This window comes from Pogoniulus pusillus, chromosome 19 (genome assembly GCF_015220805.1).
Source record: "Pogoniulus pusillus isolate bPogPus1 chromosome 19, bPogPus1.pri, whole genome shotgun sequence".
NCBI lineage: Eukaryota > Metazoa > Chordata > Aves > Piciformes > Lybiidae > Pogoniulus > Pogoniulus pusillus.
In genome coordinates, this window is record NC_087282.1 from 2,023,532 (window position 1) to 2,037,743 (window position 14,212).

The 14,212-nt window shown below is 41.6% G+C and overlaps 1 protein-coding gene across 1 annotated transcript in view; it reads right to left on the reverse strand.

Moving 5' to 3' along the window:
* Positions 1–696: 696 nt before the first annotated feature.
* The window catches only part of KLHL4 (kelch like family member 4), a 39,317-nt gene continuing 25,801 nt past the window's right edge, over positions 697–14,212 (reverse strand). Inside the window, exons 5-11 of the mRNA XM_064158953.1 lie at positions 12,676–12,888; positions 12,083–12,269; positions 8,861–9,085; positions 7,210–7,372; positions 4,723–4,935; positions 3,443–3,614; positions 697–2,808 (exon numbers count right to left, since the gene is read on the reverse strand). Coding sequence (XP_064015023.1) covers positions 2,749–2,808; positions 3,443–3,614; positions 4,723–4,935; positions 7,210–7,372; positions 8,861–9,085; positions 12,083–12,269; positions 12,676–12,888 — 1,233 coding nt within the window. The 3' untranslated portion in view covers positions 697–2,748. The remainder of the gene's footprint in view (positions 2,809–3,442; positions 3,615–4,722; positions 4,936–7,209; positions 7,373–8,860; positions 9,086–12,082; positions 12,270–12,675; positions 12,889–14,212) is intronic.

Genomic DNA, 14,212 nt, shown 5'->3' on the forward strand with positions numbered 1-14,212 from the left:
CAGTTCTGGTGTGCCCAGCATGAGAAGGACACAGGTCTGCTGGAATGAGTCCAGTGGAGGGCCAAAAAGATGATCCAAGGGCTGGAGCACCTCTGGTATGAAAATAGGCTGAGACAGCTGGGCCTGTTCTGCCTAGATAAGAGAAGGCTTTGGCAGGACCTTTGAGCTGCCTTCCAGTACCTGAAGGGATCCTACAGGAAGGCTGCAGAGAGTCTTCTCATAAGGGTATCTAGAGACAGGACAAGGGAGAATAGTTTGAGGCTGAGGGAGGGCAGGTTTAGACTGGGTTTCAGGAGGAGGGTGATGAGACTCTAGAATAGGCTGCCTAGAGAGATTGTAGCTGCCTCCTTCCTGGGGGTGTCCAAGGCCAGGCTGGATGAGGCCTGAAGCATCTAAGTCTAGTTGAGACCTGTCCCTGCTCATGGCAGGGGGGTTGGAGCAAATGATCTCTGACGTCCCTTCAACCTAAGCCATTCTGATTCTGTGATTCTGTTTTTGACTCAAAGAAAGAAAAATTATGAAGTTTATCTAAAAAGAAATGCTAGAAGGAAGGTAAATCTTTGTTCCTTTGGACCAGATGCTGTGAGGACATTAAGACAGGATCTTGTGTTCTTTTAGAGTGCAAAAATGAGATTGATACTTCTTGAACACATGTCAAATACACTCCATAAAGTCATTAAAATATGGTCTAAATACTTTTAGCAGAGAAAGTAAACTTTATTTGAATATAGCATGCTATAATTGATTTTTAAAGTTAAAAATGGTTTTCTTTTTATAAATAAGCTTAGGAGAGTTCATTTTCAGAAGCATTCAGTAGGGTTAATACTACAAACATTTAAAAATAGCATATTGCTGGGTTCTGAAAACACTGTATTCTACCAGGAGAGTTAGTCTACACCTGCAGAGAATTTTCCTCTCTCTGGTACTGACAAAACAATGTAACAAACACTAGAGTAGGTACTGTCCAAATTTTGTGCTTTACAATATAGGATATCTTACATACATTCTTCTTCTAAAATACACTTTCAACATTTGGAATGGTTTACAAAATCTTCATTCAAAGTTGGCACACAAGGAGAAAACCACATGCATGTGGAATGTTATGTGCTCTTTTCCTCTTGATTCTTGACATCCCTTCAGTTTAAAATGAAGCATAAACATGCACATATGAATGGCAAACAATGTTACACAGTGGATCTGGCTTTTTCTTACCATATTTCTACTGTACAGAGACATAGCTGGGAATCTTCAGCTGAGGTCAAAGATTGTCATATCAATATGATATAAAAATTCCATTTTGTAGGCTGTATTCAAGGAATGTAATTCTATGATTGTTCTAAAGTTTAATGCATGGTGATTATCCCAAGAATAGTCAAATTAGTCTAACGTGTACTGACAGAGGGTTAGTAGGCAAAGACAAATCCATGAATAACCTGACACACTGATCAGCAGTAAATCATCACCTCTATGCACTGTGAACGTGATTGCAGGCTATATTAGCATTGTGTATTGGCACATACTTAATGACGTGGAGATACCTTCGCCCTACTGTCTCTGCACTTGCACTATTCAGTTCTGTAAACTGCAGCCCAGAGGCAAACTGTATCCTAGGCTGCATCAAGAGGAGTGTGGGCAGCAGGACAAGAGAGGATTCTGCACCTTGGCTCTGCTCTTGTGAGACCCCACTTCCAATCCTGCCTCCAGTTCTGGTGTCTTCAGCGTAAGATGGGCACAGAGCTGCTGGAGTGAGTCCAGAGGAGGGCTGGAAAGATGATCTAAGAGCTGGAGCACCTCTGTTATGAGGACAGGCTGAGGAAGCTGAAAGTGTCCAGTCTGGAGAAGAATCTGGGGGAACTTTAGAGCTGCCTGCCAGTACCTGAAGGGATCCTAAAGGTATCATAAGGGTGTCTAGAGACAGGACAAGGGAGAATGGTTTGAAGCTGAGGGAGGGCAGGATTAGACTGGATCTTAGGAAGGCGTTCTCCAGTATGAGGGTGGTGAGACTTGGATAGGCTTGCCTGGGAGGTTGTGGATACCTCCTCCCTTGGAGTATTGAAGGCTAGGTTGAATGAGGCCTTGAGCAGCTGAGTCTAGTTGAGAGGTGTCCCTCCCCTTGGCAGCGAGGTTGGATGACTTCTGAGGTGCCTTCCAACCTGGGCCATTCTGTGATTCTCTGAAGTGGGTACTCTCACAGTACTAGCCATGCCAGAGGTAGAAGAGCAGCCAATTCTATGCTTCTCTGACTTGGGGGGTTCTGAATACAGAACTGAAATTATTTCTGCAAAGACTATTTTATTGCCTGTGATAGCTGTGGGCTGATACTTCCTTCTGTGTAGTTCTCTGTTGGAGCTGTTTGTCTGTTACACATTTTCATTTACTTCAAACATAAAAGCTCTTTCTAAGCATTAGCATTTCTGTCAGTATAGTACAGGAAAATGTGTGTGAAATCTTATACACCTGTGCCTTTTATAAATAACAGGTACACCTCTGTAACAAATTCAACCATTTAAACATATTATTGAATTTTTATGTATTAAAATCATTCAGTTATGCAAAGCTCTCTGATTTCTGTAGTGCAGGAAGACACTTTAGTGCTTAATAGCACAATGGCTCAGAAATAAGTATTCTCTGTAATTGAGGGCTGTTACGATGGGCAGAGTCTGCAGTGCTTTCTGGAAGTGATTCTTATCTTCCTGACTCAGTCTTCGTGAAACTCCATTCGCTTTAGAATCACAGTATTTATAGTGGTCAGGGCAGCTTCACAACAACAACACATGCTCCTGCCCTTCCAATATTGACAGGAACTTCCTAGAACAGTGGGAGAAGGAAGAGAAGGAAAAAGGGGAAGAACAAGGAGGAAACATTTTGAGTAGACTGATATGGATAGGCCTAGAATCTGCAGATTAAAGGAAAGTCATTTGTTTGTTCAATGTAATGTACTGTGGAAAAAAAAATAGAAAGCTAACTGGTGCTCTAATCCCAGAGCTTTGGCTTCGAGGGAAAAGGCTCTAGCAGCCACTGAGAGCTACAGGAGTCGTGGCTGCTGTTGTGCTTACCTTTCGTGAAAGCTTTCATACCCTGTGCTCCAAAAGCACAGGCTGTGCAGCTACAAAATGATCCTGACAGTTAAAGGTGTTCCTCTGGTGATGATGATAAGTACAAAAACTTGGAGGTGCCCCAGCAGAGGGCATTGCTGACACAGACATTCCAGCTCCAAGCACACCATGACTGCAGCCCGGTTCCTTTGCCCTTTAGTCTGAGAATTTGTTTGCAGTTATTTTTGAGGAGAGGCAGCCACTATTTTACAGTACCACCACATCCTTAGCTATCTTTTTTCACAAAACCAGTGGCAATTTTGCAACACAACCTCCCTGATTAGGACACAATTCTTCCTGTCTGCAGGAAGAATCCCTATTATTTATTAGACAATTCTTCCTCTTACCTCAGTCCACTCGTTATTTTGAGCATCGTAGGATTCCACAGTGTCCAGGTAGGTATGACCATCATAGCCCCCAACAGCATATAGCCTGTCCCCCAGAGGACAGATTCCAACAGCATCCCGGGGTACGCTCAAGGGGGCCACTGTCGTCCAAGCATCTGTTTTAGGGTCATACCTGGGATCAAATTAAGAAACAGACATTGTAGAAGCAGGTTTTAAATTGAAACAACCTGTTTTCTTTTTTCCTGTGCCGTAATTCAGCTGACACCATGAACTAGTGTAATTATGTAGCAAAGAGTCTGCTGTGGCCACTAGAGGGGTCTTCAAACGCATGAAAAATCCCATGCTTTCACTTTCTGATGACAGATTAAACGATGAATGCAATATAAATGAGGCCTGAGGGAATAATGGCATGGCCACCAGCTGACTCAGCAAGGTTCGTTTCAGTCTTTCCATTCTTTCTCCATAAGGGCTTCTGTTTTCTCCTTCCTGTCAGAATGGATGTTTTCAGAAAACTTTGCTGCAAAAGAAGTTAAATATCTCACACAGCTGATAAAAGTTTGTGACACAAAATGCATGGCATCATTTTATACCACTTGCTTTTATTTTCTATAGGTAGTCAGCCAATTTCCAGTATAAATTCAAGTGAATTCCACGTTTTAAACCATCACAGTGAGAACAAAGCATAGCCATTGTTATTCACCACAGGGAGCCCAATACTTGCTCTGTTTTCCTTGTTTATCACCAAATGACCCAAGAGTATCAGTGGTGTGAGGTTGAGGGAGAGCAGGGTTAGACTGGTTCTTGGGAAGAAATTCTTCAGTAGGGGGGTGATGAGACTCTGGAACAGGCTGCCCAGGGAGGTTGTGGATGCCCCCTCCTGAGAGTGTTCAAAGCCAGGCTGGATGAGGCTTTAAGCATCTGAGTCTAGTTGAGAGATGTGCCTGCCCTTGGGAGCCAGGTTGGAGTAAATGATCTCTGAGGTCCCTTTCAACCTGAGCCGTCCTATGATTCTATAACCTTGTCGTGTTATGCTGTCTTTACCTGGCTCCTGGGCAGCTCAAATAGAAGGGGGAGCTGGGAGAAGTTTGCTCTTTAGGGTTAATTATTTTGCTATCATAAAAGCACTGGAAAACAATTATTAAATAGTATTTTTAAAGCATACCATGTTTTACCCAGGGAACATTCCAACTGTGAATGCATTTCCCTTGCTGTTGTGAATTATATTTCCTTCCTGGAATGCAAAACATACAAAGAATAAAAAAAGAACCAAATGTCCTTACCTTTCTACACAGTCAGAAAGTCGAGAGCAGTGGTTGGAAGCAGGTGCATCGTGACCTCCTACAGCATATAAAAACCCATTGTAAGTTGCCACACCAACACCACCTCTTCTCTTGGACATGGGAGCGCAGATACTCCACTTGTTTGTGTGCGGATCAAAACATTCCATTGATTTTAGGCAGGAGCTCCCATCTCGTCCACCAACAGCGTACAGCCTGGGATAAACACCCAAAGAGGGCAACAAGTTCAGTCTTCAGTCTCTCATTTCAGTAGGAATTTTATTTGGATACCTAATATCCAACCTAAACCTCCCCTGGCACTATTTTAGGCCACTCCCTCTCATTCTATCGCCTGATACTAGGGAGAAGAGAGCAACCTTCACTTCACTGCAACCTCCTTTCAAGAAGATCTCTCCTCAGCCTTGTCTTCTGTAGTCTTAACATCCCAGTTCCCTCAGCAACTCCTCATAAGACCTGTTCTCCAGGCCCTTCACCAGCTTTCTTGCCTTTCTGTAGTGTGTGCCAATCCAGGTCCCTTTCGAATCCTGGCTCTTACTTTCTGCCATTAAATTGTATTTGCCTACTGCAACTAATTAGAGGCCTAGAGACCATGTGAACTTGTTCACAGCAAATCCCCTAGAACAAATCAGTTGAATTTTGCTTGAGGAGTGCCTGTTTTTCTCCAGGGAGCACTCTGATATATAATTAACTGGAAAGTTCTTGATGACTGTTAGAACAATACCAAATTTCTCCCTCTCTCCTCTAATGTTTGTGAATGAGAGACAGACTTGAGTTCGGTTGTGCAGCTTGTTCCTTGGCCCATAAAATAGTTGAGGGTTTGGATTGTTTTCACATGCTGGCATTAGATACAGCTTACTCCTTTACGGAGCTTACACAGAGAGAGGAAACCACTGCACATGCAAACAGATTGCCTGGGTTATCTTTTCTCTAACTGTCGACAATCAGGGTTGTGGTTCCCGTTCTCTAAGGAAAAGAGCAACTCCACCACTACTGGCTGATGTCTTCAATAGATCATTTACTGGTCAAAAACGCTTGCTCCACAGAAACTTGTTTTAAAAGTCTTTTCTGATGGGGTGAAACAGTAAAAAAACTGGTGTGTCTTAGGGAAACAGGAGAAGCAGAATCATTCTGCTTGCTTCGACCACTGAATGATGGGCATTTGATCTCTGCTTCTCCTGGTATGCCAGGAGTTGCATCACTAGACTAACAGACATGATTTAAGCCAGGCTGCAGACAGCTTGTATCAAGAGTGATTGAGAATGAGTCAGGATCAGGATGGATGTCCTCTTTGACAAAGTGATTTCCTGCATGTCACTGTGGAAGGTACCAGGAGGAGTGTGTGGTGAAGTTTATGCTGAGAACATTTCCTCTGAGATGCAACAGGAACTTGAACAGGCACTTCTACCTCTCTTAGACTTTTAGCTAGTGACTGAAGCCATGTCATGTTTGAGTGCACATCTCTGACTTGTATGTGAGGAAGTCACGTATGTGTTTGATGACATCTCTCCTTCTGCTCTTTATCCTTCTCTTTCTCTGGAATTTAAAAAGTGGTCAGGGAAGACTCAGCTGCTCCAGGTCTCATCCAGTCTGGCCTTCAACACCCTCAGGGAGGAGGCATCCACAACCTCCCTGGGCAGCCTATTCCAGAGTCTCACCACCCTCCTACTGAAGAACTTATTCCTAAAATCCAGTCTAACCCTGCTCTGCCTCAGCTTCAAATCATTCCCCCTTGTTCTGTCTCTAGACAACATTATGAGAAGCCCCTCTGGATTCAGGTACTGGAAGACAGCTCTAAGGTCCCGCCAGAGCCTTTTCCTCTCTATACTGAACACCCTCAGCCTGTCCTCATAGCAGAGGTGCTCCAACCCTTGGATCATCTTTGTGGTCCTCCTCTGGACTCACTCCAGCAACTCTGTGTCCTTCTCATGCTGGGGACACCAGAACTGGAGGCAGTATTATAGTTGGGGTCTCAGCAGGGCAGAGTAAAGGATGTTTGAACATATTGGGAAAAGTAGTGTACAGTTGACACAATTTAAGCAACAGATGAAGATTAGGATAGGAGATGGCAGAGGAATGACCTTTTTTTGTATATATTCTTTCCAGTGATGCTTTCTTAGACACAATGATTTTAAGATGTCATCAGAAACTTGGACTATGTTTTGAAAAGAGATGGTCTTATAACCCCATAAGTTACATTCTAGGAAAAAATGTGATCTGTGTGCAATTAACATTTTCAAATTGCTAAAACTTTAGAGTGCTGAAATATGTTGAAAGCACAGCTGCAAGTTGGAAAACAATGTACTGTACCACAGAGGAAAGGCTTTCCTTTCTTATTTCTGTGCATTACAGTTCCTCTTTGTTTCCTTGAGGTGATTAATTACTATAGGATTGAAAAGAAAATGTAAGAAACTGTAGTTCCAAGGAAGGAAGGAGATGAAAAAAAGAAGAGAGCTTTTCCTGTTGTCATACTTGCTATTCAGTGCTGCAACCCCCACGGTGCTTCTAGGGGTTGACATACTAGCAACGTAATTCCATTGCCGTGCTTGTGGGTCCCATCTCTCTACGGTGTTGAGGTAACTCCATCCATCGTGGCCACCAACAGCATACATTGGTCCTTCCAGCATTGCTACTCCTTACAAGATAGAATTAGAGAGACATCAACAGTAGCCATTTCAGTGGCCAGTAGTGTATGCACTTCATACTTCAGTTACCTGTTGGCAGATAATTGATTTCAGCTGGTATTAAACTATCTAGAAACTGCCTTGGTACTTGGCAGAATACACCAAGACACACAAAATGTTTAATATACAGCTTTCTGCCAAAAGGTTAGAGGAAAGCTGCTCTAATTCTCATGATATTTTCTTAGACTTTTGTTTCTTCCACTTCTGTTGACCATGTTCTGAAACAAATGTGAGCCTCTAATTCCCTTCTTTTAAAGAAAGGCAAAGGTTGAGCCAGGCAATGATAAATATTCCCAAACCAGCCACCTCTCCTTCTGAGCCAGCCCAAGCTCTGTAATCCTGCCTGCATGAAGCCTGAGTGGATGGGTAGTTGGCTGCCCTTAATAGCTAAGGAACTATGACGTTTTAATGCCTACAAAGGGGAACACAGGTTTAAATAGAGCTGGCTTGTATCTGCTGTCCTTTGAGGCACAGGAGAGTGAAATTGGCTACTACTACAAAGCTCTGGGTGGACATATCCTGTGTCGTTGCCCCTCCTCTGGAGAGAAGGGCTTTGGTGCCTCCCCTTTGGGAGCTGCGGCTACTGCTGCTGCTGTTTGCTTCCTTTGTTAGGTAAGGCACAATGTTTGCATTTGCCTGCTTAGAAGTCTTCCAGATCTGTTTTTTTCAGGCCAAAATATCCACGACCTCATTTTTGCAGAAGTCCTAACTCCACAAAATCACACTGAAGTGAGTAGGAGCTGTAAGTGTGAGGCAGCTTTGCCAGTCAGGCTGGTGCACAGATAGATGCTTAACTTTGGGCACTCAGATTTACCACTATGACCTACAGGTTGGGTAAAATTGTGCCTCTGCAATTGGTGATTAAAAAACTTCAGTGAGAATTGTTTGAGTTTTTTATCTGCTTTTCCTTTACCTCCTACTATTATTTGCTTTTATAACTTTGACAGGCTAGCTGGTGAGAACCCTACACTGTATGTTCTTCAGTAGACTAAGCTGATAGAGGCTGCAAAGGTTTATCAAGTAATTCTGGGTTAGTGTTTGTCTGTTAGTCATTAAAATACAATATTCAATGTCATTTGAATTGGTGAATTATTGCAAGCAATACCTGTGGCTGCAAACTGAAGAAAAACCAGCTTCTCCATAAAAGCTGTGATATAGCATCCAAATATGATTGTATTCCCTCTTACAGCCTCCTCAACTGCAAACTTACCTTTATTTTTTTATAGTTCCAGAAATAAAGTCTAGATTTCATGTTCATATTACTCATTCCCTGTGAATGTCATAAAGTTATGGCAACAAGCAATAATCAATTCTGTCTTTGTAAGTTACCTTCTACCAATATTGCAGCATATTAGTGAAAAATATGTATTAGCAGTGTTTGTGTTAAACAGAACTGTTTTGTGAGAGATGTAAGATCGCAGAGACGAAGCAGTGCTTACCTAGGCCGTGTCTGTGTGTTGACATAGGAGGCATTACAGTCCAAACTTTGGTGATGGGGTTGAAGCATTCGACAATGTTAGAGGTTTTCAGACCATCTCTTCCTCCCACGATGTAGAGCTTGTTGTCAATGACAGCAACTCCAAACTGCAGTCGTCTGCCATTCATAGTGCCGATTTGTACCCAGCTGTTAGTCCTGAGGTCGTACTTTTCAATTGTGGTGGTACCTGTGGAAATAGTGAGTGTGGTGATGAGATAGCCATGAAGTGGTCGGTACCAGCAGTCAGTTAAGACACAGAATGTTATTGAATGGTGAGACATTGACACTCTGTGTAGGGACTCTGTGGCTCCTTGAGAACTTCAGCTACAAAATGTGAACTTAGTGAGACAAGTGCTTTAGTTGCATGTATGTAGGACTGTCACCTCTATATGAATAAGCCAGGGCCAAGAAGATGCAAAATTAAACACCAGCAATTTTGGGGTTTTTTGAATGCTGAATGTTTTGGAGAGAAGTTAAATCTGTTACTCATGTAAATACCATCAGGGTAGGTATTTTAGGGTTGGGTTTTTAATACTCCTCATGAATATAGTACCTCACAGTTATGTATTCCTTATCTGAATTTGTGTTTAGACCATTAGTGAGAGACAGTATCCACATGTCTGTCTTAGGACTTGGGTGTACATCTGCATGAATAATTTGGATGCTCTCCTCTTTGTAATGGAGACAGGCAGAAGGCCTAGCTGTGTACAAGTACACCTTGGCTCCCGCAGGTACCTTCCTTGAGCTTCACCTTTGCAGCAGCCTTGCAATAGCTGCTTGTCGGCTGTAATGTATAAGCTGTATTTCCAATTTCTTCAGGTCACTGAACTTCTAGTAATGCTTTTACTGCAGCTATTCATAGGGCCCTAACTCTCTGCCATTCCAATCCAACACTTCTCCGTGCCCTGGCTCCTGTCAGTCACTCAGCAGCCGTAATTGCTCCTTTGAGAGCTGATTTAGCACAATGAAGAGATGGCTGAGTAACAACCAAGGCAGAGGAGGCAATTGTCAGTTGCACGTAAAATGCATCCTGAAGCTCATTTTCAGCTTAGTTGAAGGCCACAGGATGAGAAAAACAGAGCTGATTTCCTGCCTGTTCCTTTACTGAGAGTTGAGGCTAGGGAAGTAGCATTTGGAGAATTACTGTAGTTAGTAGCTAAGGAATGGTTTACAACAGCAAAACAACTATGCAATAAAGCAGAAAAGAGAGGTAGCCTTTGGTTTAGGGATCTGCTAGAGATCATCTGTTATACTCAATAAATCTAGTGAAATAAGAGCTTATCTCATGACATCTTTTTTTTTCTCCTCTGCATACTAGTCCAATTGCATAGATGGAGAAAGAAACTATTGGTTCTATCTGCCATGAAAGAAAGAACTTCTACTTTTTCTGTTTTCCTGACAGCTGGTATTTTCAGCAACTGGTTTATGTTGACTGTTCTTTCCATTTCATTAGTCTGTTTTCTCTGCTTGGATTTGACTCCTCCTCATTTATTCTATTCTAATGTGTGAGTGAAGATCTCAGCTTCAAAAGTGTCTTGCAGACTGTCTGAAAACCAGGAAAAATTACATTAAGTTTTCAGTGTGTTCCTACATACCCTGTAGGCTGCAATTTGTACAAAGGCTGGAAGGTAGGTTTTGAGTTAGTGTGGTGTAGGCACACTCACATTTTTCAACATACCAACCCAAAAGTAGGTCTTTGATCTTCTTTTGATCATTTGAAGTTGAGGTTTGTCTTTGTGTACCACCTGAGATAAGTGCAAAGCCAAACCTGGCATTTACTGAGAGTTTTCTTTATCAGAGAAAGCGTATTATTGCCAGAGGTGGAAGCTGCTCCCTTCTCAGAGCTGTTCTTCCAGCACATCATAGTCTCTTAGGTGCTGTTTCCTTCATCTTACAGTCTAGTACAGGATGAAAGTATGAGTCAGAGCTGTAGAGGACAGTAGGGAGGAGAGGAAATGCTGTTCTTCTTGACCATCAAAAGGCAAGAGTTCAAACAATTGACTTTATTCCAAGGTAATAAGTAAAGGAGGCACCAAGAGGAAGTGCAGATGTTGACTGAAATAGCCCTTGCTTTGCATAACTTTTGCTGAGGAAAAACTATGAAAAAAATTAATTCTTTTTGTGGTAGAAGTGAGTTTAAAGATTGAGTTCTTGGCTGGTCTATCCAACTCATAACTATCAAAACTATTAATTGCTACAGTTTATCTTCATTTTGCTAAATCATCCTAAGAATGGCAGATTTCCTGTTGTGAGGGCAATGACTGTGTAGTTTGCACCTGATTTGATGCCACAGAGATAGGAAGGGAGCACTGCAAGATCTCTCATAAAGGAAAAATCAGTCATCAGCAATTTCTTGCAAACCATGAAATGGATTAGCTGCTTTCTGCTTCTATTGCAAGTGAATTCACACAGCTCAAAGTCCCACTGTTCAGCAAGCTTTTTAGACTTTAATTACAGTTCTTTGGCTCCAAGCTGTGGGTTTGAAGTTAAGGTTCCTGTAGAAAATTATTTCCATGTACTACCTATTAAATAGAATCCTAAAATGGGTAAAGCTGTGAGCTGACTGCAGTTGTGGAAATCACAATAAAAATTGGAATACAAATGATAGCATTTAACTTTCAACTGCAAGTCTGAAAATAACCTCAGTATGAAGGCCTGGAAAAAAGCTACACATGTGGTTGCCCTCATGAAAAAAGTACAAATCTTCCCATCTGAATTTATAATGAGGCTTTACAAGCTTCAGCTAAGAATTCTCTATAGTTCACTAGTGTTTTTTGGTTGTATTGCCCTTTAAAAATCTTTCCAGTCTTCTAAGTTTTGTCCCAAAATTGGAGCAACAGGTCTTTAAACAGTGATAAATGAACCTTGATATGTTTTGAATGGGAATGATTTTCTTCTTATTTGAAAAGTCAAAACTATACAAAAGTCATTACAAAACTATTTTAAGATTACCACCTGAATCAAACTTATTTAGTCTGCACCCGAAGGGGGATGCTCCTAAATTACAAGTATGATTCTTGCAAGAAATAAGAGCATCCATTTCACAGTGTTGTGTTCTGTAACTTATTTTGTTGCCTCTTTTTCATCCCTCAGATGCTGTTTTCCTTACATATATTTAAATAATTGTTATCTATCTCTATATTATCTGGTTTCTTTACATAAATTAATTGATTTCTGATCTTACCTTTAGTGGCATCCATACCTCCTACAGCATAAAGTGCACCCACTGTAGATTTTCTAGGCTTAGTTCGAGGACTTTGCATCATGGACCTCCTTTCTGGTAGGAGATGGTACTTCATAGCCTCCATAAGAAGCTTCTGGCACTCTAGGTCATCTGCAAACATTGGGCTGTTTTCTAGATCAGCTAGTAACTAAGAAATAGAAAAAATAAGAGTCTTATATACATCTAAATCAGTACAATTGGATATACTTTAGTAGTTGAAGTAGTTCAACTGAAGTAGCTACAGACACTCATTTTCAGTTCACCTCTCACCTGATCTTAGCTGGAAACTCTGCTTTAATGCAAGCAAAATGATGCGAAGGTAGGAGCAAGTCTCTAAGCATGACATCTACTTACAGTAAATTCTTTTTCATCTGTGGTTACAAATAATACATGTATCTACCAAACAGTTACAAAAACAAAAGGTGAAAATAACCCCATCTAAACCCCTATCCAGAATCAGAATATTTCCACAGAATTCTTTCCTGTGCCTCAAAGATGGTTGAGGCAAACTTCAGTTAATAGTTCAGCTGCCTGTTAGCCCTTCTTGTGCATACCTGTGGTGAAAGCAGAGGCAGTCTGATATAGGAAAGGAGCATGCCCAGGTCTCGCTGCCGGTTTTGCAGATCATGCCTCACCCACTTCATTAATGCCTGGAATATGGCTTCTTCATCTGGAACATTGATGTCATCACTAGACAAGAGCTTTGCAATTTCATTAGCAGGGAGCAGAAGAAATTCCTGGTTTTTTATGACTTCTGTGAAGTGCTCCTATTAAGAAGAAACACCAAACCCAATGTACTGATGGGTTTCACACCTTGAAATAACATTTTCTTAGTGAAGACATTGCACATTTCTTGCTCCTGTTCTGTTCTGCACTACAGCAAATAAAAATGTCTGTTTTGAAGATCACTGAATCTACTTCTATCTTTCAAGGGAGATTTTGAGTACTCTTTACTGCCTTACTGTTGCAGAACAGAACAATGCACATCCAGGGGGAACCTCAGAGTTGCCTTCCAATACCTGAAGGGATCCTACAAGAAGGCTGAAGAGGGACTTCTCATAAAGCTGTCTAGCAACAGGACAAGGGTGAATGGTTTGAAGCTGAGAGAGGAGAATTTTAGAAAGTAGTAGATCTGATTTGGATCCAGAGTATAGAGGGGTGGATGAAGACATGTACTAATTGATTATTTGTGTTACATACTTTCAGTAGTTTCTTAGCTTTTTGTTTTTTGGAACAAAATTTGGAACATAGAAGGTTTCACCTCAACATGAGGAGAAACTTCTTTACAGTAAGGGTGACGGAGCACTGGAGCAGGCTGCCCAGAGAGGCTGTGGAGTCTTCTTCTCTGGAGACTTTGAAAACCCACCTGGATGTGTTCTGGAGCAAGCTAACCTAGGGGATCCTGCCTTGGCAGGAAGATTCGACTTCATGATCTCTGGAGGTCCCTTCCAAACTCTAAAAGTTCTGTGATTATGCAAACTCCTTTCTAGAGTTCCAAGGTTGTAAATACAGAAGTCCAAGTGATTGAAGGAGATGTAAACTTTGTTCTGTTATGCACATCCTGCTCGAATATTTTGTGACATTCAGAGAATAAGAACAGGAAGGTCAGTCCACATCTAGGGACAAATATAGCACAAGATGTTTATCAGAACAAGTTCTGTTTGCACAAAAAGACACCAGGCAGGAAACTGTTAATACTTGCCATCAATGTCTAAAGTAATTGAAGGGGAAGGTCTCCACTGTGTCTGGTTTCCTTGAGTGGATGTGGTGTTTATTGTTGGTTATCTTCAGAAGCTGTTTCAGTGCTGCCAGTTCATTTGAATTCTCTCTATATTTAGAGAGCAGCTTTGTAGTCTTTCCCCCAAGGTGCACATTTTCAAGGGGTTGAGGTTGCCATGAAACATAACAGAATGTTTTATTTACCTGCTTCCACAACACCCCTGTGTGTGTGCATTGTTATGATCTCTTATTCTCGGAGTTGTGAGTTCTTGAGTATTTTTTTTTTAATCATTTAAAGGGTTTAAAAGAAAATGTCCTTTAAGGTTATCTCCATGAGGGGCAGATTTTCTCTTTATAAATTTTCAGTAGCTG